We start from the raw sequence: 27504 nt of genomic DNA, 5'->3' as shown, positions 1-27504 counted from the left end.
CGGGGGCTGCAGTTGGACTGGCCGGGGCATTTGCAGAGCGCGTGTGAGTGAGGCGTTTTCCCGCCGCTGTGCCTGTTTAACACTGACGGTGTCATTTGCAGTGAGTTTCAGCTGATCTTTATCATATGTAGAAGTGTATAAAGTAAAGATCCCTTCCCTCCACCCCCTTTTCCACATCGCGAGGACGCGGCTCGGCCTGGGATCATTTCTTTGTGGCATCTCTCCGGCGCTCAGAGTCAAGCTAGGGGCTGCCCTGCAAAGGACAGTCACACTTTTACAAGCAGAAAGGTCGTCACATTTTTACTCAGTATGGTTGCAGAGTAGCTGAGCCCAGGGGGGCAGCGTTTAGCAACAGGGCCAAACGTCCCCTTGCTCTACTGAACAGCCTAGTGGAAAAACAGCCTGGAAAACAAGACAACCTGGGCCAGATCCTCAGCGTGTGGAGATTGGCATAGCACTAGTGATGTCTGTGGAGCTCTGGTTCTTTACACCCGCTGAGGATCTGCCCCCCCCCCCCCCCGAGGCCGAATGAGAGGAGTTTAGCATTCCCCGCTTAGTCCCTAGGGGATAAGCTGCTGCAGGTAATAAAGCTCCAATGGAAACTGGCGCTGAGCTGACCTGAGAGGGACTTGCCTGGGAGCATAGCAGAGGGAGAACGTTCACCATGTCAAGGGCCAGGTAATTCACAGAGCTCTACCTACATCATGCCTGTAGATACACAACCTTGGAGTCCATGTCGGCCGCGTAAGGACAGTGTAGAGCCACCCATCTCAGAGGGGATTAGCAGTGAGATAGTCCATGAGGTCCATCTCCCCCAGCTCAGAACTGATAACCTAGAGGGGCAGGCTCCCCCCGCCATACCCCGTCCATGTAGCCCCCTCTCCTGAACTACTTTCCAATGGGAGAACCCAAGAAAGAGAGAGACCAGCATAGTGGGCCGATACACTGCGAGCCACTTGCCCACCAGGTTCTCTCGGTCTCTGGTCTGGCGTCGGAGAGTTGGCTACCAAGAGAAATTTAAGACCGATTCAGTTCCTGCCTGGGCTGCATCGCATCCTTTCCAACATCTCTACAATCGTGCACAGGCCAAACAAGCCCTGCTCCCTCCTGGGGAAGAGTTCACCTTCCCTGCACCCAGAGATGAGTCATGACTGGTGACAGCAGAGGGAGGGTGACACACAATGTAAAGGTTCTGGTGGTATGCAGCGGAGTTCAGGGCACGGCCTATAAAACCTGGCAGAAATCTGGCGGGGAGGGACATAACCCCCACATGTGCCCCTTGCCCCATGCACAGGGCCAGCTCTACTGTTTTTGCCGCCCCAAGCAGCGCGCCGAATTGCCACCGCGGACAGCAGGGGCAGTCCATGTGCCGTTAGGGCGGCACGCGCGTTTCCACAGCGGTGGCAATTCGGCAGCAGCTTCTGTCCTCAGCCGGAAGACAGAAGCCGCCGAATTGCCGCCGCGGGCAGCTGAACATAGAAGCTGCCGCCGAATTGCCGCCGCCGCGGAAATGCGCGTGCTGCCCTAACGGCACATGGACTGCCCCCGCCGTCTGTGGTGGCAATTCGGCGCGCTGCTTGGGGCGGCAAAAACACACGGACTGCCGCCCCTTGCAGATTGCCGCCCCAACCACCTGCTTGGAATGCTGGTGCCTGGAGCCGGCCCTGCCCATGCAGCGCCTCTGTCTGCATCTGACACTGAGATCTAAGTATTTCTTTTTCTTTCTACACAAAGAGCAAGGCTTACAGAGCACATGAGGAAGATCATATGCCCAGGGAAAGCCACCTCACCAATCAGAGCCTCTCCGGCCTTCATTCTTCTCACAGCTGTTTTGCCTATGCATTAAAAAAAAGAAAAGGGATAAAGACCAGGCAGGAGCTGGGATCTCTGGGGGCTGGAGCAGGAGTAGCTTTAATGTAGCACGGGGCCTTGTTAACCTTCCTGCTAGTCCTGGGACATGGTGGGAACCCTCTATCGGGTAGTGCCCCACCCCTGCAATTTCAGGTTCAGAGAATGTGGGATCCCACCCAAACTCCTGGCATGGGAGCTGGCCAATGAGGTTCTACAAAAGCACCTCCACTCCCTCCATATTGCCCCATCTCCACTTACAGAGCACAGACCCAGCAAGCCCCTTGCCTCGCCTCTCAACTCCCACTGCTGGCACCAGCGCAAGGGGGATAGATTCCACATGAATCCTGCAGCCTATACATTAGCTCCCGGCCCAATTTTACATCCTCCCCCGGTCTTTAATTTCTCGTTAACAATATAAAGCCTCCCCCAATTCTGCGGAAAAAAAAGTTTACCATGTTGATGTTCTTTTATTAAAGTCACCCTGACATGGTTGTTGTTCCTAGAGCAGCCACTAGGTGTCAGTAAGTCTACAGCATGAGAAAAGAACCCTGAAAAGAACAGATCCAACTCTTCAGTTTTCATTCATAGAGAGCAAGGCCAGAGAGGACCATTGTGGTTCCCCAGCCAGACCGGCCTAGCCCAGCTCCAAGGAGGCTTCGGTAAGTGTAAAGATAGCGTGACCAGATGTCCTGATTTTATAGGGACAGTCCCGATTTTTGGGTCTTTTCCTTATATAGGCTCCTATTACCCCCCACTCCCGTCCCAATTTTTCACACTTGCTCTCTGGTCACCCTATGTAAAGAGCTCGGTAGCTAGAACGCCAGGGACAAGCCGGAGAGTTCAGAAGTTCCAGCTGATTAACTTGAAGCATCATCTGATCCTCATGGCTGCAGCAGCGAGGATGTAACTTTCTGCAAGAGAGCGGCTCGCAGATCTCAGATTCAGGGCTGCCAGGCAGCTCCCAAACACGAAGCAGAAAGGTGTTAGAATAGACAGTGACTGTCCCAGACAGTTTTCAGGGTGGAGAGGGGGCTCCCCAGCTCCTCAGAGGGCCCCCTAAACTAGTGAGATACTGATTTGTAATCAGTAAATCCAGGTGTTAGTTGCGAACAGTGCAGGCCATGCAGCAGAGGCACCCGGCTGTAAGAAAGGACAGCTCAAGCAATACCCGGATTAATTGCTGTGACTCTGGCGCAGTGCCAGGCCCCAGTGCCACAGGCATAGAGCCATGTGGCCCTAGGAGTTGGCAGGACTCCCGTACTGTGGGTCACATGCCGAGCTGTGAGCAGGAAGCACAGTGCAAAGCCAGAAGCGTGGATGGCCAGCGCTGTTGAGTGCTTGGCCTCCCAACCTGGCAGCTAGGTGTGGCAACGTTTAGGATAAACAGGGCTGCGCTGAACCAGATTGAGGCCCAACAAACTCATAACCCAAGACACAGAACAGGCTTGGGACTGTTCCAGTTTTCAGTCAATCATAAGAGGGGTTCCTTTCAACCCACCATCCTGGCTCTCCACCTCTTTCCACTCGGAGTACTGTTTCCCTCTTAACTGCCCACACCCAAGGGGCTCCCCTTCCATGGCCCACCCGAGAGAACCACTCTCCCGTTAGCCATTCCTCCCGGACGGTTACAGGCCTTTCCGCTAGAGCCAGCGGTGGGGCTGGCTGGGAAAGTCCTAGAGGCATGAGCCCCCCCTTGCGTTCTAAGTCAAGCAGAAGGTGTGACCCCGAGAGGCAGCTGGGAGGCAGCTGCCACTGCCCAGGTGGGGGGCGGGGGATGAGTAGAGGACATGAAAGGAGTCGGTTGGTTCAGCGTTCCCCGGAGATAACCTGACTCCTCTTCCCCTGCAGATTAAAGGGAGCCATTTATCACAGCAGAGCTTCTGGAGCACAGCGGGCGCCAGGGCCCTCCTGCACCTGGAGGAGGAGGGCACAGGTCACGGGGGTGATCGGGGCTCCTGAAAGGATGAGTAAATCATCCCGCAGAGCGCTCTCAGGCAGGTTCCTGTCAGGCTGGAATCTGCACGGGCTGGGAAGGATCATTCTGCTCCTGGGAGCTCAGCTCCGCCCTGCGGGGGCTGGGAGGGGGAAGCAAGGCTAGGGATGGTGGCCAGTAGAAGTTGCCGAAGGCAAGGCTGCTGTTGTGGGGGAAGGGGCCGCAGGAGGGCAGAGCCCAGCCCCCAGGAGGGAACTGGCCCACCAGCCCCAGGCAAGCAGATTCTCCAGAATGACGCTGAACTCTGCCGAGGGATGGGAGAACTGGTGATGCTCTGTACCTGAGCATGCCTGAGCATGGCCCCGATCCCAGCACGCCCCACTGCCATCCAGGCACTTCCCCTGTCGGCTCTAGCGGGAAGAGGCGCGTCAATGGCTCAGAGCCCCCCTTAGTTCACACTCACTCTGCTCCCACGTGGAGTGCAGGGGGGAGTCCAGAGAAACGCAGACAGGACGCAGCTCTGACATATCCTCGCCATTGGGCAGAGATCACACGCGGCAGGATTGAAAACACAGACGGCTTTATTCAGAACTTTTCAGATCCAGCCAAAATGAAACAATTTCTCTTGAAAAAAAGAAAGTTTGGCAGCGTGGGGGGCTCCCGGGGCTGGCACAGCCAGGTCCCACGGCTGCCCACACCGCTGGATCCCGTTCTCAGCCATACACCTAAACACACCCCAGCCTGCTAGTGTCACGCCAGTGCCTCCGGCCATTCCTGGATTGCTCAGCAAGGGAGGAGCCCACGCAGCCAGAGGGTCCGTTTCTGCCCTTACGATCTCATCTTCTGCAGAGCTGGCTGCATCGGTGAAAGGGCCAGGCCGAGAGCGTAGCAGCAGAGAAAGGGTTAAAGGGCCAGTCAAGGGGGACGCAGGGAGTGGCCAGTTTGTCTCCCCTTCCAATCCCATTGCTCCCACCCTCAGGTGCCAGCGCCAGTCCCAAGGGGGAGCTGCTCCAAGCCCCCTCCCCCAGCACAATTCCTCCCCCGGGCACATTTTAAAATATCATTCAAAAGAGGAAAGTTTCTGTTGAGCACACTGGCCCTGAGAGGTGAATGTCACCCGCACCCCCTCCCCCGCTCAGCAGGATTAGGCCATGCATTGCTGGAAGCACCTGGGTCCCCCCATTTACATGACAGTCCCCAGTTGGCAGCCCCAGTGCAGAAAGGCGCTTGTGGGTAGCTGCACACACAGGGCAGGAGCACGGGAAGTGCCAGCTCCGGGCATCTTCACCCCCATGAGCGTCTGGTTCAGCCAAGGGCCGAACGATCTGCCTGGTTCATGCCCCAGGCCGCCTCCTGCCCGCGCTGAGAGCGACACAGGGTTGCCATTGCCTTCGCTGGAGGCAGGACTGGCGGGCGTGACCAGTGCCGGGACGGGTCCTGAGCTGGAGTGGAGATCGCCTGCCCCCAGCCCTTTAGACGGGACGGGGTCTCTAAAGGACCCTTCCCTCAGACCGTGGACTCCCTGGCCATCGTCCAGGCTCTCTGGCAGCCGTAGAGCCACTTGATCACCCGGGCGTTGCGCTCGATAATGGAGACGGTCGAGCAGCGCTGTGCGCCCGGCTCCTCCGCGTCAGGCTCCGCTTCGCAGCTGCTGGAGTGGGCCGGCCCGCTGCGCTCCGAGCCGGCCGAGCCCGCGCTCCCCAGGAGCAAGGAGGAGGCCGCGTCCCAGCCAGCAGGCCCGAACCTCTCCCTGCCCAGCACCTCCACCAGGTCCTGGTCCAAGCCGCAGTAGTTGAAAAACCTCTCCTTCTCCGAGAGGGGCAGGGAGCAGCCTCGGGCCAGCTCCCTCTTGGCCTCCTTCGGGCCTGGCCCCGACTGGCTGCTGTGTGGAGGCTGCGCCACAGGGCTCGCGTTCGGGCTGAAGATGCCGCCCCCTGGGCTCTGCGTTCTAGCAGCCTCCTTCTCCACCGGCACCCACACCATGGGGGTCTCGTCTCTCTCCGGCCCCTGCCGCCCGTCGCCCAGGCCCCTGGAGGAGGGGGAGCTGGGGAGTTTGTCTCTCAGAGGCCCCTGGAAGAGCCGCCTGACCAGGCCGGAGCCCTTGGCATTCTCCTTGTTGATGGCCGTGCAGTCCCGTTTCTGCCGGTAGATGATGAGCGAGTCGGGCCTCAGCAGGCGTTTGCTGCTGCCCCTGCGCGCCACGGGGGACTGGGGGGAAGGCAGCAGCTTCCTGGGGCCGTTCTGCTTGGGGCTGTCTCGGCCCAGCTCTGAGCTCTGACAGATCTCGTGACACTGGTGGAGAGTCAGGCGCCTCCTGCTGCGAGGGGAAGGCCACGGGGGGCAGCTACGCAGCACCGGCTCCTGCCGGCTGTTGATCACTTGCTGGGTTTTGACGTACTTGGCTTTGTCGGCTTCCAGCCTCTCCACGGCACTCGGGGTGCGGCCCCCGCTCCCCACCTCCATCTGCCTGCGGAGATACTCTGGGCCCCGGTTCAGCAGCCCCAGGGGGGATGTGCTACTTGCAGGAGACACAGGCCTCATGGTCTCATGCACTTGCACCTCGGCTCTCAGGGCACAGCGACCTGCAATGGGGGGCCCCTCAGGGGAACCATAACGCGAAAGCCCCGAACCCCAAATCCACACTGTTCTAAAGCCAGTCCTTCGAGTGGGCCACAGAACACCGACGTGGCTCTTCACTCAGAAGCCAGAACCTGTATCCAGACAGGACCGCAAGAGGGGCTCTCTGGCACCAGCTTCCGTATCCGCAAGGAGCCAGTCCTCAGTGGCCGTGGGGAAGGTGCACTCAGCTCCTGGAAGGAGAGGAGGGAAGTGGTTAGTCATAGGAAAGTTGTTGCCACCACCACCGGCAAAGGGCCCTGCATGGGTAACGGGCAGCTGCCAATCATCCGCAGGCTGGGGCAGGACCTGGTCCCACCGCAGGAGGAGTTCTGTTTGTGGGGGAACGGGGACGCGGATAATGTAGCACCCAAGCGTCCCCCAGAAGGACCATTTTGAGCAGGAAGCATCATCTCAAGTGGAAGCCACCCTCCAGCTGGGTCATTCACACACACACTCCATCTCCCCCTCCCTGGCACTGTGGGCACAGAGAGGTGCCCCGCCCCCCCACCAGTGTAATATGGCACCCAGGCTACAGCCCCCCCCCAGCTCCACTCTGCCTGCTGCCCAGCTGCTGTGCATGGCTGTGGAGGATGCAGTCAGGAGGGGCCTGTACCCAGCACAATCTTCTCCCCAGCGGGCAGCAGCGTGTCCAACTCAGCTGCACCAGCCAGAGATGAAGCAAAGGAAGACCCTTCGGACGAGGCCCCGCAGCCAGAGAGAGCCTGGATATGGCAGCAGGGGATGGGGCAGCCCAGAGCTGCTGCCTGCTGTGTTGCTCTATGGGAGATCGATCAAGGATTCAGGAGCGAGAGGAAGACAAGAGCCCCGGGGGGGAGGAGTCTGTTCAGGCCCCACCTCCCCCACAAAATGGGACTCCCTCCCCCCCCCCATGTTGGGGGTAGATGAGGGTTCTGGTTTGAGCCTCTCCCCCTCACCATGGCAGAGATGGGCACCCAGACAGTCCAGAGCCCAAGACAATGGGGGTAGGGGAATGGAGGAGAGGAAGAGGAGGAGAATGCATTGGCGAAGGGGCAACCCAGAGCTGAGGAGAGGGGGCAGTCGGGAGCAGGGAAGGAGCTTGATTTTCTTGCCCAGTAAAGGGGCCGGGCTAGATGCCCTTGTGAACCACCCGCCCCCGTGGCTGCATTCAAAGCGCCAGGAGGAAACCTAACTACCGCATAGGGCTGCTCCGCAAAGGAGACCCTGACGAGAGGGAGGGGGGCACCTTGGAGGAATGGGGCAGCCGGCCGGGGATGCAGTTTCAGGGAGGGTTTTGATGCCATCTCTAGACATGTCGTGCGGTTCAGAGTGGCGTGGGTCGGGCTGCTGAGGGGCACAGTGATTTTTCAGGTGGGTGCGAGTTCCCCCTCTCCCCACCGTGACAGCCCCATATCCTCTGAAGCATAGCAGCAGACAGGAGGCTGGAAAAGGAGACGTCACGGGCTAATCTCTGCTGGGATACCACCGTGCTTCAGGACGAGTAGGAGCCAAGGAGGGCACATGGCTAGCTCAGATGCACAGCAAAGAGACTGGGAGAGGACGGGAGACGGGCCTTTTTCTAGACAGCAGCAGGCCTCTAGGTGGGACTAATCACTGCAGGAAGGGGAAAGCACTGAACAGCTTGTGAAGTCGCCTGGGTTATTGCAGAGCTTCCAAGAGCAACTTAAACAGGAAAAAATACCGGAGCCAGCCGCCTTATCTTTATGTGCCCAACGGTAGCAGAACAAAGACAATCCGGACATCAAGTGCCGCAGAGCCACCCATGCTTCCCGGCAGGCCCCAGCACCACCGGTGCTACCTTCGGGAGCAACGGAGGAGACAGGTTGGAGCAACTGGGAGGGGAGGAACCAGACGGCAGGAGGTGGAAAAGCCACAAGGGCGTTTCTGGCTCCACTCGCCTTCCGTGTGGCTCAGAATAATCACAGCGTCTGAGCGGCCCCGGGTTGGGACGGGCTCCCTTCTGGGTTTCCCTTTTCAGAAAGGAAAACAAGAAAAAGGCTTTTTTTAATCTGTCAAAGTCTCAGCCAACTGACACACTGACTCCACAGTGGCTGCTGAGGGCTAAAATCCCCAGGGAGGCAGCATGGCCCAGCGGCTCGAGCACTGGACCGGGAGTCAGTAGACACAGGTTCTACTCCCAGCTCTCACCTGCTGGGTAACCTTGGGCATGTCACTTCCCCCTTTGTCTCCGTGCCTCAGTTTCCCCATGTGGCTCGACTGTTTAGCTTGTCAGCTCTTTTGGGCAGGAGTTGGCTCTGACTGGGTGTGTGTGCAAAGCCTCCAGGTGCTACTGTCATATAAACAAGCACCTGTCTAGTTGCCCAGGATAAAGGGTCCCAGAACCAAAGAGCCTCATCCTGGAACAGGTGGGCCAATCCCAGAACCATTCAACTTTGCTGGCTCAGCTCCCAACCACCTCTCATTCACACCGAACAAGCCAGCGACCAACAAGGCTTAGAAAACCCCCCCGGGTTTGCCCCATGACTAATTCCTAATTCATAGGAGGCCCTAAATGAACAGCCAGAGGTCACCGCTGGCATCGTGACCACCAGAGAGCCTTTATTAGCCTACTGGGAATAACGGCTCTTATTCACCTCCCGACTGACCATCCATCCAGGGAAGGACTAGAACAAAGCAGCGTCTGAGCCTAAGGGGCTGGCTAATGAGGGGCCAGGGTGGGACCAGGGCAGTAAATCTGGTGCTGAAGTTGACAGCAGCTAGTGCAGGGGGCCTGGAGTCAGATGCAAAAGCTGTAAATGCCCCAAGCAGATGGTTTCCTTTAACAGAAGAGACACAAATGGCGCTGAAGAGCTTCTCAGTCCAGCAGTGACTGATCGGAAGCGAATGGTTAACCAGCCTGCCTACCCCAGGCAGTCACCATTCTCTGCCCATTGCTGGAGACAAGCCCATCTACACTCGGAGCTGGATTCCCTCCCCCCACAATTCCCCTCCAGCCTGCCAGGGAACACTCAGGACAAACCCCCAGCTAACTTGTCACATGAACACTTAGCCCTTCTCAGCCGAGGATCTCCAAGCACATGACAAATGAGAACAAAATAAAACTTTTCAACATCCCCTGGAGGCCCATCGGTCTCATTCCCATTTTACAGGCAGGGAAACTGAGGTATGAAGCAATAAGCAAGTTGCCCGAGATCCCGCAGGAAGTCTATGGCAGAGCCAGATCTCCCTGGAGCCAAACTAACAGAGACCTCTGAGACAAGAAGCAAGAGTCTGGACTGAGAAAGAGGCAACAGCTGGAGTTTGATACTGTGGTGTTCGAAAGGAAGGGATCAGCATCCACCCACCCAAACCCTCCACCAGCTGAGCCCTGGTTCCTTCTGCCTTTCCTGCCATTTAATCCCACAACACACCTCTGACCTGCACGGTCACGGTAAAGACCCCACATGCTGGAGATCAGTAAGACTTTCACATGGAGACTTCATGCCACCCAGGGAGAGGCTGCCCAGGGTCTGGCGTACCCAGTTCGGTCACACAAAGAGGGGTTGCATAATATAAAGGCACAGATTCCCAAGGGGCATTTCTGATGGAAAGGTTCACTGCCTTGATCAGTCCTGAGCGCAGGAATTTCAACTCCAGCTCTCAGGGCAGAGATCAAGTCAGCAGGGGAGCTAACAGACCAGCTCCGGAGCGGTTATTAGAGCCACTGGGGAAATCGAATTTCCAGCCTGCAGGAAATCCCTCTTTCCACATTTGCTTTCATCCCAAAGGAGGAGGAAAAGTCAAAACGGTGAGAATTTTCATGAAGCAAAAAGTTGGAAAGTTGAGAAATTGGGAGAGGAAACGTGTTCTATCAGAGTGAAACACTCGGTCAAACCGTTTCCTTTCGCGTTTTCCCAATTAAAAAAAACAAAAACAAAAAAATCCACATTTTTGGTTCCCTGGTGCCGCTCTAGCTGCCTGCATCCATCTGTCGTCTCTGGTCATATACTTAGATTGTCAGCTTTTGGGGGCAGGGAGTGTCTCTTTGTCCTATGTTTGTACAGCCCCTAGCACAAAGGGCCCTGGTGCATTGACTGAGCCTCTCACATGCTATCGCAAGACAAATAACAGGTTTTTTCCCCCCCAGGGAAATTTTATTTCAGTGCAACTCCATATTTCGCCAGGAAAGTTTTCTACCAGCTCTCCCCAGTATACTCTAGATAGATGCTCCACAGCAGATCTGAGTCAAAATGCGATTGTTCCTACCACTACAACACTTGCCTTGGGTACAGCACCTTGTGGGTATCCGTAAAGCATTTTACGCACATGAATTAAGCCACACAACAGTCCTGTATGTAAAGACAGGTAAGGATCACTGCACCCACCTCTGGGGTGGAACACAGCAAGTCTTGAACAGCACACAGCAACACTACACCAACGGCTGGTGTAGGAAAAGAAGAATGCTGCGCAGGTGAAACTGCCAGGGCAGAGAGAGCGTTCCAGAGTTAGAATATGGCCAGGACCCCAAAGACCAGATTTTCAGCAGAGCTCAGCTTGTGGATGGCTGAATACCCTTGAAAAACTGGCCATAAACAGGAGCTGAGCACTTGAAAAGCAGACACACACATGCCACATGAGTTGGGACAGCAGCAGCCAGGGCATGAGATGCCTCATTGCCAGACACCAGAGGGGAAAACATGCATCTGAAAAGATCACCCCATGCACTGCTCACTAAGGGGAGACTGACTGTAAAGGCTGCTGGAAGGCTCCCCCCTGGGGGCTTTCTCCTGTGGATCCTAACACAGCACTGAAGCTAGACCAAAATTTCTCCAGCTGGGAGCTTAGATCCCATCCCGTGTTATCCCAGGGCCACTAGGATGCAAGGAAGGGGGGAAAAAAACAAACAAACCTGCTATAAAAAGCCCAAAGAGCTGAACTTCTGCCTCCCAAACATAGCGCTATAAATAAGCAGTTCCAGGGCAGACACTCGCCCGCCTCCCTGGCACGTGCCCTGCAGAGACAGCTCAAACACGGGGCAGCCAGATCTCAGCTCCCCAAAGCAACCAGCACTGGCCTCCAGCCTCCCTCTGGAAAGCCACTGAGGCCAAGAGCCGGACGCCCGAAGGTGGCACCCGCTCGCCAGGGCTGCACAGAGCAAACAGGGCTCCCAGGGGAGCCCACAGCAGGGCATGGCCTGCCCCAAGGGACAAGACACTACGCCCTGCCCACAGAGCCTGGCACTGCCACGCATCCCCCGTTAGTACCTCCCAGGGCCGGTGTTAGACTGGCTAGAGCCCAGGGCAGAAAGCCGAAGCCCGAGTCCCGCCATGAGGGGCTAAAGCTGAAGCCTGAGCAGCTTAGCTTCACGGGCCCCAGGAAATTGCCCTGCTTGCTACCCCTTAATGCCGGCCCTGGGACCCCCCCGGCCTTGCAGCAGGAATTCTGCTGAGCTGCGCAGTGGGGCTCGAGGGCAGGGCAGGGTCGGGGGCTCCAGCACAGAGCGGCAGGGCAGAGGGGCACTCACCAAGCCCGGCTAAGGCATCTCCAGTCAAGCACCAGCTGGTCCTGCCCTGCCAAGAGCTCCCAGGGAACTGAGATCAGCCAGGGCAGGCAGCGGCTGGTGGATATTCACTGTCAAGGGAGAGCCAGCCCCTCCCTGTGCATTAACCCCTTCCCTCCCGCTCGCCCCAGCCCGTTAACCCCTTCCCTCCTGCTCACACCCAGCATTAACCCCTGCCTTCCACCCCCAGCCTGCATTAACCCCTGCCCTCCCGCTCACACCCAGCATTAACCCCTGCCTTCCACCCCCAGCCTGCATTAACCCCGTCCCTCCCGCTCACACCCAGCATTAACCCCTGCCCTCCCCCCAGCCTGCATTAACCCCTTCCCTCCCGCTCACACCCAGCATTAACCCCTGCCTTCCACCCCCAGCCTGCATTAACCCCTTCCCTCCCGCTCACACCCAGCATTAACCCCTGCCTTCCACCCCCAGCCTGCATTAACCCCGTCCCTCCCGCTCACACCCAGCATTAACCCCTGCCCTCCCCCCAGCCTGCATTAACCCCTTCCCTCCCGCTCACACCCAGCATTAACCCCTGCCTTCCACCCCCAGCCTGCATTAACCCCTTCCCTCCCGCTCACACCCAGCATTAACCCCTTCCCTCCCCCCCAGCCTGCATTAACCCCTGCCCTCCTGACCCCACCCAGCCTGCATTAACCCCTGCCCTCCTGACCCCGCCCGGCCCATTAACCCCTGCCCCCCGCTCACATCCAGCCCATTAACCCTTTCCCTCCCGCTCACACCCCGCATTGACCCCTGCCCTGCCACTCCTAGTGCACTACATCTGCCTTATGCTCTGTTACACACAATCTGCCCCCTCCTAACCAGAGGCATCATTTGCTATGGGGCAAGGGGGCAGTTGGTTCCGCCCCAGCCCCCAGACTTTTCATCGGTCTATATGCTCCATTGTGTCTTCCACTCAACCCCCCAGACTTTGCAGGAAATAGACAATCACATATAATGACATGACTTCCCTCCCCCAATTTTTTCTGAAATGACACCCCGGTGCTAACTCTGCCTACCTTCTTCCTCTCTGCTTTACCATCCATACCTCACCCTCTTCTTTCCTGATGAGACGACCCTCCACTCCCCTGCTGCCGACCCCCCATCTCTGTCTCTAGCGTACTGGAGGGGGCTGCATGCACACATAGCCAGGAAGAATCCATTTGTGGCCGCAGTTGATATCCTGGCAGGTTTCAACTGGGGCCCTGGCATTGCCCTGTTTGCGTGCTGCCTGAGCGGCACAGGCTGTCTGACTCTGACATTCACAGGAAACCTCTGGCCTTTTAAGTGGCTGCAGAGGAAGGCTGGTCTTGTGGACTGGACACAGAAGAGCTGCGTTCTGTGCCAAGCTCTGCCACAGATGCCTGAGTGAGCCTGGGCAAGTCATGTCATCTCTCTGAGCCTCATTTTCCCCCATCTATAAAATGGGGGCAAGGATCCTTCCGGTCTTGTCCATGTCGACTGCGCTATTCAGGGCAGGACTCTCCCCAGGCATATGTGCAGCACCGAGCACAACGTATGACAAGCCACCAATACTACTAATCTGAGCTGCGGCCTGTGCGTGCGACTCTACCACCAATGGTCACATCCAAATACCGCACTGGGGCCATCGCTGTTTAAACAGTGCTCAGGGCTGGATTTTACCCACCCAATTCCCCCGGCTGTTCCAAACAAGCCCCGCTGTCATTAACCCCCAAATCACCAAGGTTTTTCAGCACCTAATTCCCATCACAACAAAGGAAGCGAGGACCTGGGCCTAAATCCTGGAGTCTATGTCCCATTCTCCTCCCTACCGGCTTTCCTCCCCTGTAGATCAAGCTCCACCCTCACACCATTCTCCCTGCTCAGTTTCTCTGTGCTTTTGCAGCTTGATCTGCCATTTGGGGCAGTGGAGGTGGGGGAGGTTGCACCAATGGAGTGGGTGTCACTGTCTGTGCTGGGAGATAACCCTCAGCCCCTTGCAGCAAACAGCCGCTTCTCTCTCGGCCCTCTCCCTGCCAGCCCCACGTCTGGAATGAGACAAAGTGATAAGGGGCCCCAGCTGTTTCACATTTTCCACCTCATTACTCAGAGGCCTGGAGTCACCTTCCCCGGGGAGCCCTGCTGAGCGCTGATGGGCTGACACCCGGCTGTGTCTGATGGGACCTTGGGACTGGCAGGGACCAGGCAGGGACCGCAAGGAGGATAGCGGGGGGGAGTTCCCAGAACTTCTCTGCATCTGCTGCCTTTACTCCCTGGCCCAGATCCATCCCCAACACACGTTGCAGTGAAGCAACACCAGAGGGGAATTAGGCCCATGAACCCCCACAAGCCCTGATCCTGAGCGCTAACCTCTGTTACTTCCCCTCTCACTGTCCCTGAGCAGGGACATGTCCGGCTGTCCCTACAACGGTTCTAGACGTGAGATTCTGAACCAGCAGAGGGAGAGCACAAGTCCTGCTGGTGCATTTCCTGGCCAAACCCTCCCCAGCCCGTGGAAGGTTCCTGCCCTTAGTCTTTCCTGGAGAGTTTATAAATTGCAGGAAGGTGGAGTGAGCGCCAGGGGTTATTTTTACATCTGCCCTTTGACCTGCCCGAGGGCTGTTCATTCTGCAGGGAAAGGCTCCCTCACAGCCCCCCAGCACCGAGGCAGGGAGACTGACCAGATCTGTAAACCACACACTGCCCACTTCTCAGGGCAGCCGGCGGGGGCTGCAGGCAGAGCTGAAGCAGACACAGGGCAGCTTGTTCCGTCTGCTCTCAGCTTATTCAGACTTGAAACCAGTCTCAGTTCTTCACGCTCCCAGCCCCGTTTTGAGGGGCAGGAGCATAGACACAAGAGATGGAAAAGTGTGATTAGGCACCGAGCCCAAGGAGAGATATCACACACCCCCAGCTCGCCCTCCCTCCCAGGGGATGCGTTTCGCTCCTGTCCTTCTCAGGGCTGCAGCTTGGCTCTGTCACAGCTGCTTATAACACTCTGGTCCCATCGAAACCAGCGAGACCTAACCTTGAAACAACGCATCGTGGCACTATTACATTACATCCTACCCCTGCAGCACCACGGTTCTTACTGTGGAGATGGCTCTTCCCGGGCTTAGATGCTCAATTTACAGTCAGTTTACAATGAAAGCTGGGGTTGGTTTATAACACAAGTTGCAACAGTGTTTTTACACTTACACACTTTTTAGTGAGCGGCTCCTGCTCATACACTGTCCTGGACTCAGCAGGCCACTGGTAACACCTACCAAGTGGGCACGCTGTTGCAGCAGGTCAATACGCGGTGCGACTCCAGCCGGCGGTGAGTGACTGCAGCCCCCAGCTTCCGAGAAGCGTGATTGCCGGAAGCGATGGCGCCAAAAGGAAGGGTGACTTGAAGGAAAGTGGAAAGGGAAATCCACCTGGGGCTACAGCCCAGACTGGTTTGTTTATACCACAGACGAAACAGAGTCCAATGCTCAACAATCACCTCTCTCCAGCAGAGTCAGTTCCTTCCTGCCTCGTCATCAGCCCCACGCTGCTGGAAGGGCCAATGCCAGGAACACGGATCAGCCCAGCTCCCGCTTGCCTGGCCAGAGGCACCACCAGGAGCCAGCATCGGCCCAGTACCAGAGCATCATCTCATTGTTACCTTGTGCTCCTCCTGCCTGTTCACTGCCGGCACCTGTTGTCTTTTGCATATATTTAGGCCTGGTCTACACTTGAAAGTTCTGTCGGCATAGCTACCTCAGTCACGGTTGTGAAAAAGTCACGCCTGGCTGACGTCGCTATGCCAACACAACCCCAGTGTCGATGCAGCTCGGTCAACAGAAGAGGGCTGCCCCCCGCATAGCTAAAGCCCTTCCGGGAAGCGGTGTCCCTACAGTGACAGAAACGCTCCGGTTGGCATAGGCTGCACCTACGCGAGCGGGCTATGCTGGCATGGTGCATAGCTATAGTGTAGACGCAGCCTGGGAGCAGGAGATCAGGGCTCGTCTCTTTGCTCTATGTCTGTACAGCACCTAGCACAACGCGGCTGGGGCCTTTAGGTGCCACTTCAGTGCAAATCACTAACAGTGATGATTACAGGTCTGGCCCCTGTTCAGTTATTTCCATCTCCCTGTTCTCTTCCCACCGTATCTGTCCAGCCTTCTCCCTGGTGCATTTATTGAGTGCATTGTATCATCCCCCTTGCTCACTTCATGTCTCTCTCACTGACCCGAGTGCGACAGCTCACACTGTCCTTGCTGTGACTGGGGTGAGGCTGCCTCTGAACCCTTCTCACACTCGGGATTATCCTACAGGACACTTCGCTTCCACTTTGCCTAGTTATTTGTGGCACCTGTCGTACACAAGTCTCCGCTTCTTCCCGGCCCGAAGGATCTCTGTAACTGGAAGACTACATAGGTCCCATTTACACTGGGACAGCTTCATGGTAGGGGCCCTAGTTAGAACAAAAGTGTCCCAACGCAGCTGGGTCTTGCACGGTGGACAGGCCCAAGCCCTGCTTTAACCTGCTCCAGTGAGTTCAATTGACAGTCACAGACGTAGTGCTGGCCCCAGCAGGATGGTGCTAGCACTGGTGGGAGCTTTACAGCAGACAAGGCCAGTGTTGGTAGCAAAGTTGGGTCTGCTTTCCCCGACGACTGAGGGCAGGGGTCTCTTCTGAGAACCATGCTACGCCCACTCCACCATCAGCACCACCGCTGGCAGATAAACGCCCAGCCAGCACTGCTCAAGGAAACGAGCCAGAACTCTGCTAGTTCCAACCCTGCTCAGACACCATCGTAGCGACAATGATTTTGTTCCCAGCATGCACAAGGCCCGAAAGGGCTGGAGATGGTTCAAACTCTCAGCACTGAATGATCAAAGACGACCTCCCATGTCAGTAGTCAACCCCTACACGGATCCATGGGTCCTTCTGGAGAATCAGGCCCCAATTCAGCCTGGGACTTATCCATGTGCATAGCTTTAAGGACACGATTAGCCCCATTGAGGCCAATGGGACCACTCACCTGCTGAATACCGCATGCTCAGGAGCCTTGCTGAATTGGGGCCTTAGCAAAACTCTAAGGGGATATGTTTCACTTTGGCTTCCCCCGGCACATCATCACGGGGGTGGAAGTCTCCGTCGAGCCCATCTGAAATAATGAAGGAGCAACGGGGAGGGAGGTCTGGGTAAAGAAAACACATGAGTTGCAGTCCGACCTTTGCTTCCGGCAGGGAAAGTGACAGAGGCAGCTGCACGCAGGGCGCCAGCGTCTCAGCTCGCAGGGAAGGGAAGAGATCTGAGTGCCATCGGGAGGGCACACAGTGACTAGCAATGGCTGAGCTTCGAGCTTGCTTTTCCCGCTAACGACACTACCCCGCGGGGGATGGTGCGAGCCTTTATGGGCTGTGAAAATACCATACGTATGAATTTCTTCTTAAGGGCTTTTTTACTGCTGCTCGTGTAGCAACAGGAGACCACCAAGTGCTGAGCTGGAGAGCAACTTTCTGCCCTTCTTTAGGATCTCATAGCACTTCCCAAATGTGCAGTAACAATCCGCTGCAGCTCCTGAGGGATCTGCCACCCAGAGCAACGGCTCTGGCCAAGGTCAGTTGGGAAGTCAGTGGCAGAAATCAGACTCCAGTGGTCTTGATTTTCAGGGCCCCGCTCTAACTGCTAGACTGCGCTGTCCATGTACGTACAGAGAATACTAGCCCCTGACTTGGGTGGTTCTCCATACGAGTGAAGGAGACATAAGCCTGGCAGCCAAGAGTCCTACATCTCTGCCACAGAGTCACTGTGCATGGCTTGGGTAAGCCACGGGTGAGCTGATTTTCAAAGGTGCGGCGCCCCCACGCTCCCATTGACAGCAGTAGGAGCCAAGGGCACCCAGCACCTCTGGAAAAAAAAAAAAATCAGGCTACTAACTTCTCTGTGCTTCTGGAATGATATTCACCCCCGTCCCCGGCTGCAGTGATCTCAGCTGGTGTGTGTAAAGTGCTTTGGTATCCAGAGCGGGTGGAAAGCACTTGCGAAGAGCAAAGCGCTACGGTCACTGCAGAAAGCTGGGCAGGTCCGGTTGGAGAACAGGGCAAATCAGACACTGCTGATCCCAGCTTTTTGTGCACAGATCGGATAGGACGAGGTGTGAAAACCCCAGCGAGCTATTTCACACCTAAGTGCCAGGCCCACACGCTTGGTCCTTCTCACGCTTTGCAGCTGTTGGTCAACAGTTGTGTGGAGAGTGAGAATGGGGGAGTCAGAGGGTCACCCAGAGCGGGAAATGAGGAATCCCTCAGCAAACTTTCTGGGACAGGAGAGTCCCACGCTGGAAATGCTGGGGGAAAAACAAAACAAAGTGTTAAAAACATCCGCTCTTATTTTTAGCTCTGCAGCATGAATCCCTGTTTACTATGCTCAGTTTGTTTACCGCACTGGAATTCAACCAGCTATTCTGGTAAAGACAGAGGTGAGTAATAGCAGCAGCCGAGCAGATGGGGATTGTTCCTGCTAATGCCTGGCCCTTTTACCAAACCTTTGACGGCAGCCTGCGCCTTCCTGGCTGGCAGACCCACGAAAGCACACACAGGAACAGTCCCCAGCGGCTCTCATCACAGCCAGCAGCATGCACAAAGCATGTTGAATCGGATCATGCCATAAAGCCCTAGTCAATAAGCCAACATTCCTCTCCAGGTACAACAGCGAAGGTTTCTGAGGCCTCGTCTGCCAGCAATAACCCAGCCAGCTCCAGCTTCCCTTAGCAGACTGGAAGAGAGCAGCCACCAAGAACTAGAAGCCCTTTTTTCCAGCCCTGAGCAGCAGCAGTTCAGGCTTACTGAGCACAGACTGCCTCTCTCCTCCCCCATCCACTTTCTTATTGTAAAGCAAAGGTAGCTTGGCTCGGGCGTACATGGCATGATGTATCCGGTTCTGCAGTCCGGGGGCTGCAGTTCATTTGTTGGAATGTAACATAAGTGCTGCCTTTGTCTGAGACACTTCAGGAAAATCACCTCCACTTTCATGTGTCCTCCTCCTCCATCCAGAGGGGACCAACATAATGCGCTTTCCAAGGGAGAATACCCTGCAATTGCTCCCATCAATGCATTCATCCAATTAGTACTGCTCTGTGGTAGTGCTTGGTAATCACCCCAACAGACACCTTAAAATCCCAGGAAAAACCTGACAAAGGACCTTATACATGTATGGAACCAGATCCTCAGCTGCCGACGGCCGCAAGTTAGCAGAGATCCACTCACTTCAATGGAGTTAGGCGGTGTAAATCAGTGTAAGGATCCAGCCCCCTGTAAACACATTGGAAAACAATTTTCAGAAGTGCCTAAATCCCCCTCACTTTCAGTTGAACTCACGTCAGTGCTTTGGAAAATTTTGTCCACTTTGCTGATCTCAAATTGCGCTTGCAGTTTCAATTGGATCCCAAGTTCCTCTTTTCAGAGTAGCAGCCGTGTTAGTCTGTATCCGCAGAAAGAACAGGAGTACTTGTGGCACCTTAGAGACTAACAAATTTGACCTGTAATTCTCCACCAGTGCTAGCAATAGTGTAGCTAGACCTGGTTCTCAACTTTTCCAGACTCCTGTGCCCCTTTCAGGAGTCTGATTTGTCTTGCATACCCCAAGTTTCACCTCACTTAAAAACTACTTGCTTACACAATCAGACATAAAAATACAAAAGTGTCACAGGCACACTATTACTGAAAAATGGCTGACTTTCCCATTTTTACCATATCATTATCAAATCAATCAATTGGAATATAAATATTATACTTCAGCCTGTTTTTCACTTGTGAGCCTTGTCTGAAGGCCGAGCCCCAGGGGACAGGGCTGAAGCATGTAACTTAGCTTTGTGGGGCCCCCGTTGGCTTGGGGCCCTGAGCATCGTCCTGCTTGCCAATCTCTAATGCTGACCCTGCAATCCCCCTAAACCTGTCCTGTGACTCCCCTGGGGCTGCAGCCCTCAGGTTGAGAAACACTGATCTAGATGAGTTGATGTACCCCCTGGAAGACCTCTGCATACCCCCAGGGGTATGTGAACCCCTGGTTGAGAACCACTGAGCTAGAGTATAAACAGAGCTCAGGTATTTTTACTACCATGTCATCTCCGAGTCCTTCCCTGACCAGAGTTAGATGACTCGATAGTAAGGACTCCTGAACGTTGGATATACCTTGCACTCGAGAATGCCACATCAGATTTTTCCTAGCGCATAGAATGGCTTGACTGCTCGAATACAGTATGAGCCAAAATGCAAGAGAGAGAACATATACGACTCTGCTTGTAGTGGGCAAAATAAGAATGGCAGGGTAAGAATGATAGGATTTTGTACAGCTTCCCATCAACTGCTGGAAAGAGAACTCAGGGCTGGGTGGCAACCACTCATCTGGATTCAGATTGTTTTTTAAAAGCATTCAGATGTCACAGTGAGCATGTAACATGCCCATCTGTTTCTAGGTGCAATTCTACTTGCTTGTTTTAATCCATAAAAGTCCTTTATGGTTGGAGGCCAGTATCACGGTCTCACTGAAAGATCAGCTGATGCACCAGAGCTGAGAGTGTCTAGATTTCTATGTCTGGGTGTTGTCTGCTGTTCATTCTAGAAGGCCCTCAACATGCACCTAGAGCTTGGGGAGGGGGAGGGGGCAGTCCTGGTCTATAAATCGAAAACAAAAAGGATCAAGGCAGTGAAACCTGTTTGAGATTCAAGGTATCTAATTCACAGTAGTCACCTACAGCTTCTCAACAGCACTGATAGGAAGGGGGGACGCAGGGTAGGGAAGGGAGATGGGTGCTTACAATCAATTTGTAATCACCTAGAGGATAATAGGGTTATAAGGAATAGCCAGCACGGATTTGAAAAGAAAAAAAAGCATGCCAAACCAGCTTAATTTCCTTCTTGCACAGGGTTACTGTCCTAGTGGATGGGGAGGGTGGGGGGAGGGGTCAAAGGGGGAAGCAGTAGACATGATAGATCTTGATTTTTAGTAAGGCTTTTGAAAGTCTCTCCTGACAGTCTCACAAGCAAACTAGGAAAACGCAGTCTAGATGAAATTACTATAAGGTGGGTGCACAACTGGTTGAAAGACTGTAGTCAAAGAGTAGCCCTCAATCGTTCACTGTCAAACTGGGTGGGTGTACCTAGTGGGATCCCACAGGGGTCAGTCCTGGGTCCAGTACTATTCTATATTGTCATTAATGACTTGAATAATGGAGTGGCGAGCATGCTTGTAAAATCTGCAGATGACACCAAGCTGGGAGATGTTGCAAGCACTTTGGAGGACAGCCTTAGAATTCAAAGGGACCGTGACGAACTGGAGAATTAGTCTAAGTTTAACAAGATGAATTTAAATAAATAAAGACAAGTGCAAAGTATCTGAGTGCTGGCTGTAGATAACAGATTTCTTGGTGTGTTTGGAGTGGTTACTGGATCTGTGAAGGTAGGTGAGGTGATGAGTGGGTTTCTTGTATGTAGTTGTCTGTAGAGTTCCATTGCTGAAGCTGATCGCGGTGTCTAGGAAGTTGATGCTAGTAGGGGAGTGTTCTAGAGAGTGTTTGATGGATGGGTGGTGGTTGTTGAAGTTGTGGTGGAAATCTAGGAGGGAGTTTAAGTCGTGTCCAGATGATGAAAATATCATTGATGTATATGTATCTCAGGTATATCATGGGTTGCATGGTGTGTTTGTCCAGAAATTCTTCCTCAAGGCAGCCCAGGAAAAAGTTGGCATATTGGGGAGCCATCCTAGTACCGATGATGTTCCCACGGTTTGGACAAAGTGTTTGTTGTTGAATGTAAAATTGTTATGGATGAGTTTGGTGATGTGTTTGGGGTGGATATCTGAGTGTTGTCCATTGCCTTGTAGATAGTTGAGGCAAGCAGCAGTGCTGTCATTGTGAGGGATTCTGGTGTACAGGGAGGTAACATCCATAGTGGCAAGGTTGGTGTTCAGAGGGAGGGTTGTTAATGTTGCTGAGTTTCTGGACGAAGTCGGTTGTGTCCTAGAGGAAGCTGGCTCTTCGTGCGGGGAGTGATTGGAGGATGGTTTCTATGAGTCCTGATATGTCTCCTGTAAGAGTGCCACTGTCCTCTGTATCCACTAGAGGTAGGACAAGAAGTAATGGGCTTAATCTGCAGCAAGGGAGATTCACCTCTAGGATACCCTTTCCAGTGACTTCAGTGAAATCAGTTTGATGGGTCTCACTGGAGTTCTCACTGAACGGGGCTCATAGACTCATAGACTCATAGACTTTAAGGTCAGAAGGGACCAATATGGTCATCTAGTCTGACCTCCCGCATGATGCAGGCCACAAAAGCTGACTCACCCACAACAGAATCTTCCAGCCTGCGACCCCTGCCCTATGCTGCGGAGGAAGGCGAAAAACCTCCAGGGCCTCTGCCAATCTACCCTGGAGGAAAATTCCTTCCCGACCCCAAATATGGCGATCAGCAGAACCCCGAGCATACAGGCAAGATTCTACAGCCGGACTCTCATTTTACCCGCGATGGCCCGTTAATGCCTATTTGACTAAAATCACATTATCCCATCAAACCATTCCCTCCATAAACTTATCAAGCCTAATCTTGAAGCCAGAGAGGTCCTTTGCCCCCACCGTTTCCCTCGGAAGGCTGTTCCAAAATTTTACCCCTCTGACGGTTAGAAACCTTCGTCTAATTTCAAGCCTAAACTTCCCCACGGCCAGTTTATATCCATTCGTTCTCGTATCCACATTACTACTAAGCTGAAATAATTCCTCTCCCTCCTTGGTATTAATCCCTTTGATATATTTAAAGAGAGCAATCATATCCCCCCTCAGCCTTCTTTTGGTTAGGCTAAACAAACCGAGCTCCTCGAGTCTCCTTTCATAGGAAAGGTTTTCCATTCCTCGGATCATCCTAGTGGCCCTTCTCTGTACCCGTTCCAGTTTGAGTTCATCCTTTTTAAACATAGGAGACCAGAACTGCACACAGTACTCCAAATGAGGTCTCACCAGTGCCTTGTATAACGGAAGCAGCACCTCCCTGTCCCTACTAGAAATACCTCGCCTAACGCATCCCAAGATCGCATTAGCTTTTTTCACAGCCACGTCACATTGCCGACTCATAGTCATCCTGCGATCAACCAGGACTCCGAGGTCCTTCTCCTCCTCCGTCACTTCCAACCTATGCGTCCCTAACTTATAACTAAAATTCTTGTTAGTCATCCCTAAATGCATCACCTTACACTTCCCACTATTAAATCTCATCCTATTATTGTTACTCCAATTTACAAGGTCATCCAAGTCTCCCTGCAAAATATCCCGATCCTTCTCCGAATTGGCAATACCTCCCAACTTTGTGTCATCCGCAAACTTTATCAGCCCACTCCTACATTCGGTTCCGAGGTCAGTAACGAATAGATTAAATAAAATCGGACCCAAAACCGAACCTTGAGGAACCCCACTGGTGACCTCCCTCCAACCCGACAGTTCCCCTTTCAGTACTACCCGCTGCAGTCTCCCCTTTAACCAGTTCTTTATCCACCTCTGGATTTTCATATCGATCCCCATCTTTTCTAATTTAACCAGTAATTCCTCGTGCGGCACAGTATCAAACGCTTTACTAAAATCTAGGTAAATTAGATCCACCGCATTTCCTTTATCTAGAAGGTCTGTTACTTTCTCAAAAAAGGAGATCAAGTTGGTTTGGCACGATCTTCCTTTCGTAAACCCATGTTGTAATTTGTCCCAATTGCCATTCACCTCAAGGTCCTTAACTACTTTTTCCTTCAAAATTTTTTCCAAGACCTTGCATACTACAGAAGTTAAACTAACAGGCCTGTAGTTACCCGGGTCACTTTTTATCCCCTTCTTGAAAATAGGAACCACATTAGCTATTTTCCAGTCCATCGGTACCTCCCCCGAGTTTACAGATTTATTAAAAATTATCGCCAAGGGGCTTGCAATTTCTCGCGCCAGCTCCTTCAATATTCTAGGATGAAGATCATCCGGTCCACCCGATTTAGTCCCATTTAGCTGGTCAAGTTTGGCTTCCACCTCTGATACTTTAATGTCAATTGCCCCTCCTTTATTCCCCTCTGTCCCGCTCCCTCTATTCCTAAGCCCTTCATTAGCCTTATTAAACACCGATGCAAAATATTCATTTAGATATTGTGCCATGCTTAGATTGTCCTTAATCTCCACTCCATCTGCAAGCTTCAGTGGCCCCACTTCCTCTTTCTTTGTTTTCTTCCTATTTATATGGCTATAAAACCTCTTACTATTGGATTTAATTCCCCTCGCGAGGTCCAACTCTACACGGCTTTTGGCCTTTCTCACCGCATCCCTACATGCTCTGACCTCAATAAGGTAGGTTTCTTTGCCGATCTCTCCTCTCTTCCATTCTTTGTACGCTTTCTGTTTTTTCTTAATCGCCCCTTTGAGACGCCTGCTCATCCAGCTGGGTCTAATTCCCCTGCCTACTGACCGTTTCCCCTTTCTCGGGATACAGGCCTCGGACAGCTCGTGCAACTTCAGCTTGAAATAATCCCAGGCCTCATCTGCCTTTAGCTCTCTAAGTATGTTAGCCCAATCCACTTCCCTAAGTAGTTGCCTTAATTTATTAAAGTTGGCCTTTTTGAAATTGTAAACCTTAGTCACAGTCATAGTTTTATTTCTGTTAACCCTTCCATTTAGTTTAAACCAAATTAGCTCATGGTCACTCGAGCCAAGGTTGTCCCCTACAACCATTTCCTCAACGAGGTCCTCACTACTCACCAGCACCAAATCTAAAATGGCATCCCCCCTCGTCGGTTCAGCTACTACTTGATGAAGGAATTCATCTGCTAGCACGTCTAGAAACATCTGAGCCCTATTATTGTTACTAGCATTTGTTCCCCAATCTATGTCTGGGAAGTTAAAGTCCCCCATGATCACACAGCTCTTATTAGTTTTTACTTCCTTAAAAACATTAAATAGTTCTCTGTCCGCATCCAGGCTAGATCCCGGCGGTCTATAGCACACCCCAAGCAGTATCTCAGGGGAGGCTCTAGTAGTTCTTTTACCCAGTGTAATTGTTGCCCAGACAGACTCCGTCTTATCCATTCCATCACTTATTATTTCTTTACATTTTAGCTCATTATTGACATACAATGCCACACCCCCACCTTTACCTTTTTTCCGGTCATTCCTTAACAGCGCATACCCTTCCATACCTGTACTCCAGTCATGACTACCATTCCACCACGTTTCGGTTATTCCTACGATATCAGGTTTCATTTCTTGGACCAGGAGCTCCAATTCCTCCATTTTGTTACCTAGGCTTCTCGCATTGGTGTATAAACATCTTACCATATGCTGTCTATCCTTTCTCCCATTAGTTATGCACTTTGGTACGGACCCAGTAGTGTCCATCTGCCCCCTCCTTCTTATGTCCAATTCCCTACCCCTACCTATATCTGTGCTTTTCTCCTCGCCCTCTTTTTCAGTGTTGGAATCTGGCGTGGAGATCAACTGGACATCTCCCAACCGTCTCCCCCAAGTTCCTAGTTTAAAGCCCTTTTGATGAGATGAGCCAGCCTCCCTCCCAGAAGTCTATTTCCTTCCCTACTCAGGTGAAGTCCATCCCGCGAGAACAGCTGTCTGTCCCCGAAAGCCTCCCAGTGGCCATACATCCCAAAGCCCTCCTTATAGCACCACTCCCTTAGCCAGCTATTTATCCTCACAATCCTGTCTGCCCTTTGCTGTCCTTCTCTAGGAACAGGCAGAATCCCACTGAAGATAATCTGAGCCTCGACTTCCTTAAGCGTCTTCCCCAGCCTGGCATAATCTCCCTTGATTCTCTCTAGCGAGAACCTAGCCGTGTCATTCGTTCCTACATGAAGGACGATCAAGGGGTTCTTACCCGCTCCTTTTAGGATCCTTTTCAACCGCAGGTCCACATCCCGTATCTTAGCGCCCGGCAGACAGCACACCCTTCTGTTTTCCGGGTCCGCCCTGGTCACAGGCCTGTCTAACCTCCTCAGTAAGGAGTCCCCAATCACATAAACCTGCCTTTGCCTGGGGGCAGCGCAATCTACCAATCTATCCCCTGTTCCCTGCGGCCGTAACTCCTGTCTGTCTCTATTTTCCCTTATAGTCCCCCTATTGCCATCCTGTATCCTCCCGGGGCCAAGTGTTGATGCTACTTCCATCAACTCCTCCCCCCTGTGTATTGGACTAGCTGCCCTTCTTTTCTTCCTCTGCCTCCCACCATCAGGTACCACCTGCTGCGTCCCCTCCTCGTTAGCCAAACACCCAAACCTGTTCCTGAGTTCTATTTCCCCCTCACTAGCCCTCCCTCTGATCAGGTGCACCTGCTAGGACTATATACATACCGCAGCTGCTACATGCTTTCATCTGCATTGTGTCCCCTGCTGCCTGGCTCATGGCTGCTGTGGTCTCTGCCTGCAGCCTCTGAGGGAACAAAGCACACCAACCACCGCGCCCACCTGCCTCCCCTTCCACCTCCCCCTGTAAACTCCCACTTAAACTCCCCTGTTAGCAGCCCTGTTGGCCGGCTCCTGGGGGCCGCTGCTCGCTGCTAGGGCCGCTGCTCGGCTGGGAGGCCTCTTTTATAGGCCCCCTAATCAGCCAAGCTCCGCCCCCTAATCAGGGCGGAGCCCCTACTCAGGGCTCGGGGCTCAGCACACTGCCCCTACAGGCCTCTACACATACAAGCACTACAAAGACAGACGCAAGTACAGATACCTTCTCCTCCAATGAGACTCACTCCCACTTAAACTCCCCTGTTAGCAGCCCTGTTGGCCGGCTCCTGGGGGCCGCTGCTCGCTGCTAGGGCCGCTGCTCGGCTGGGAGGCCTCTTTTATAGGCCCCCTAATCAGCCAAGCTCCGCCCCCTAATCAGGGCGGAGCCCCTACTCAGGGCTCGGGGCTCAGCACACTGCCCCTACAGGCCTCTACACATACAAGCACTACAAAGACAGACGCAAGTACAGATACCTTCTCCTCCAATGAGACTCACTCCCACTTAAACTCCCCTGTTAGCAGCCCTGTTGGCCGGCTCCTGGGGGCCGCTGCTCGCTGCTAGGGCCGCTGCTCGGCTGGGAGGCCTCTTTTATAGGCCCCCTAATCAGCCAAGCTCCGCCCCCTAATCAGGGCGGAGCCCCTACTCAGGGCTCGGGGCTCAGCACACTGCCCCTACAGGCCTCTACACATACAAGCACTACAAAGACAGACGCAAGTACAGATACCTTCTCCTCCAATGAGACTCACTCCCACTTAAACTCCCCTGTTAGCAGCCCTGTTGGCCGGCTCCTGGGGGCCGCTGCTCGCTGCTAGGGCCGCTGCTCGGCTGGGAGGCCTCTTTTATAGGCCCCCTAATCAGCCAAGCTCCGCCCCCTAATCAGGGCGGAGCCCCTACTCAGGGCTCGGGGCTCAGCACACTGCCCCTACAGGCCTCTACACATACAAGCACTACAAAGACAGACGCAAGTACAGATACCTTCTCCTCCAATGAGACTCACTCCCACTTAAACTCCCCTGTTAGCAGCCCTGTTGGCCGGCTCCTGGGGGCCGCTGCTCGCTGCTAGGGCCGCTGCTCGGCTGGGAGGCCTCTTTTATAGGCCCCCTAATCAGCCAAGCTCCGCCCCCTAATCAGGGCGGAGCCCC

At 54.0% G+C, this 27504-nt stretch overlaps 1 protein-coding gene across 1 annotated transcript; it reads right to left on the bottom strand.

Moving 5' to 3' along the window:
* Nucleotides 1–5290: 5290 nt before the first annotated feature.
* FAM110D (family with sequence similarity 110 member D) lies at nucleotides 5291–6325 on the bottom strand. Its single transcript, XM_065421861.1, has one exon. The coding sequence runs from the start codon at nucleotides 6323–6325 to the stop codon at nucleotides 5291–5293; it is 1035 nt and encodes a 344-aa protein (XP_065277933.1).
* Between the last annotated feature and the right edge of the window lie 21179 nt (nucleotides 6326–27504).

The sequence above is a fragment of the Emys orbicularis genome, chromosome 23 (genome assembly GCF_028017835.1).
Source record: "Emys orbicularis isolate rEmyOrb1 chromosome 23, rEmyOrb1.hap1, whole genome shotgun sequence".
Classification (NCBI taxonomy): domain Eukaryota; kingdom Metazoa; phylum Chordata; order Testudines; family Emydidae; genus Emys; species Emys orbicularis.
Note: the sequence above shows the minus strand (reverse complement) of the source record. Positions and strands in the feature narration are given on the sequence as shown.

Excerpts from the sequence above, each read along its gene's own strand:
- FAM110D (XM_065421861.1), bottom strand. The coding sequence starts at position 6,325 with ATGAGGCCTGTGTCTCCTGCAAGTAGCACATCCCCCCTGGGGCTGCTG.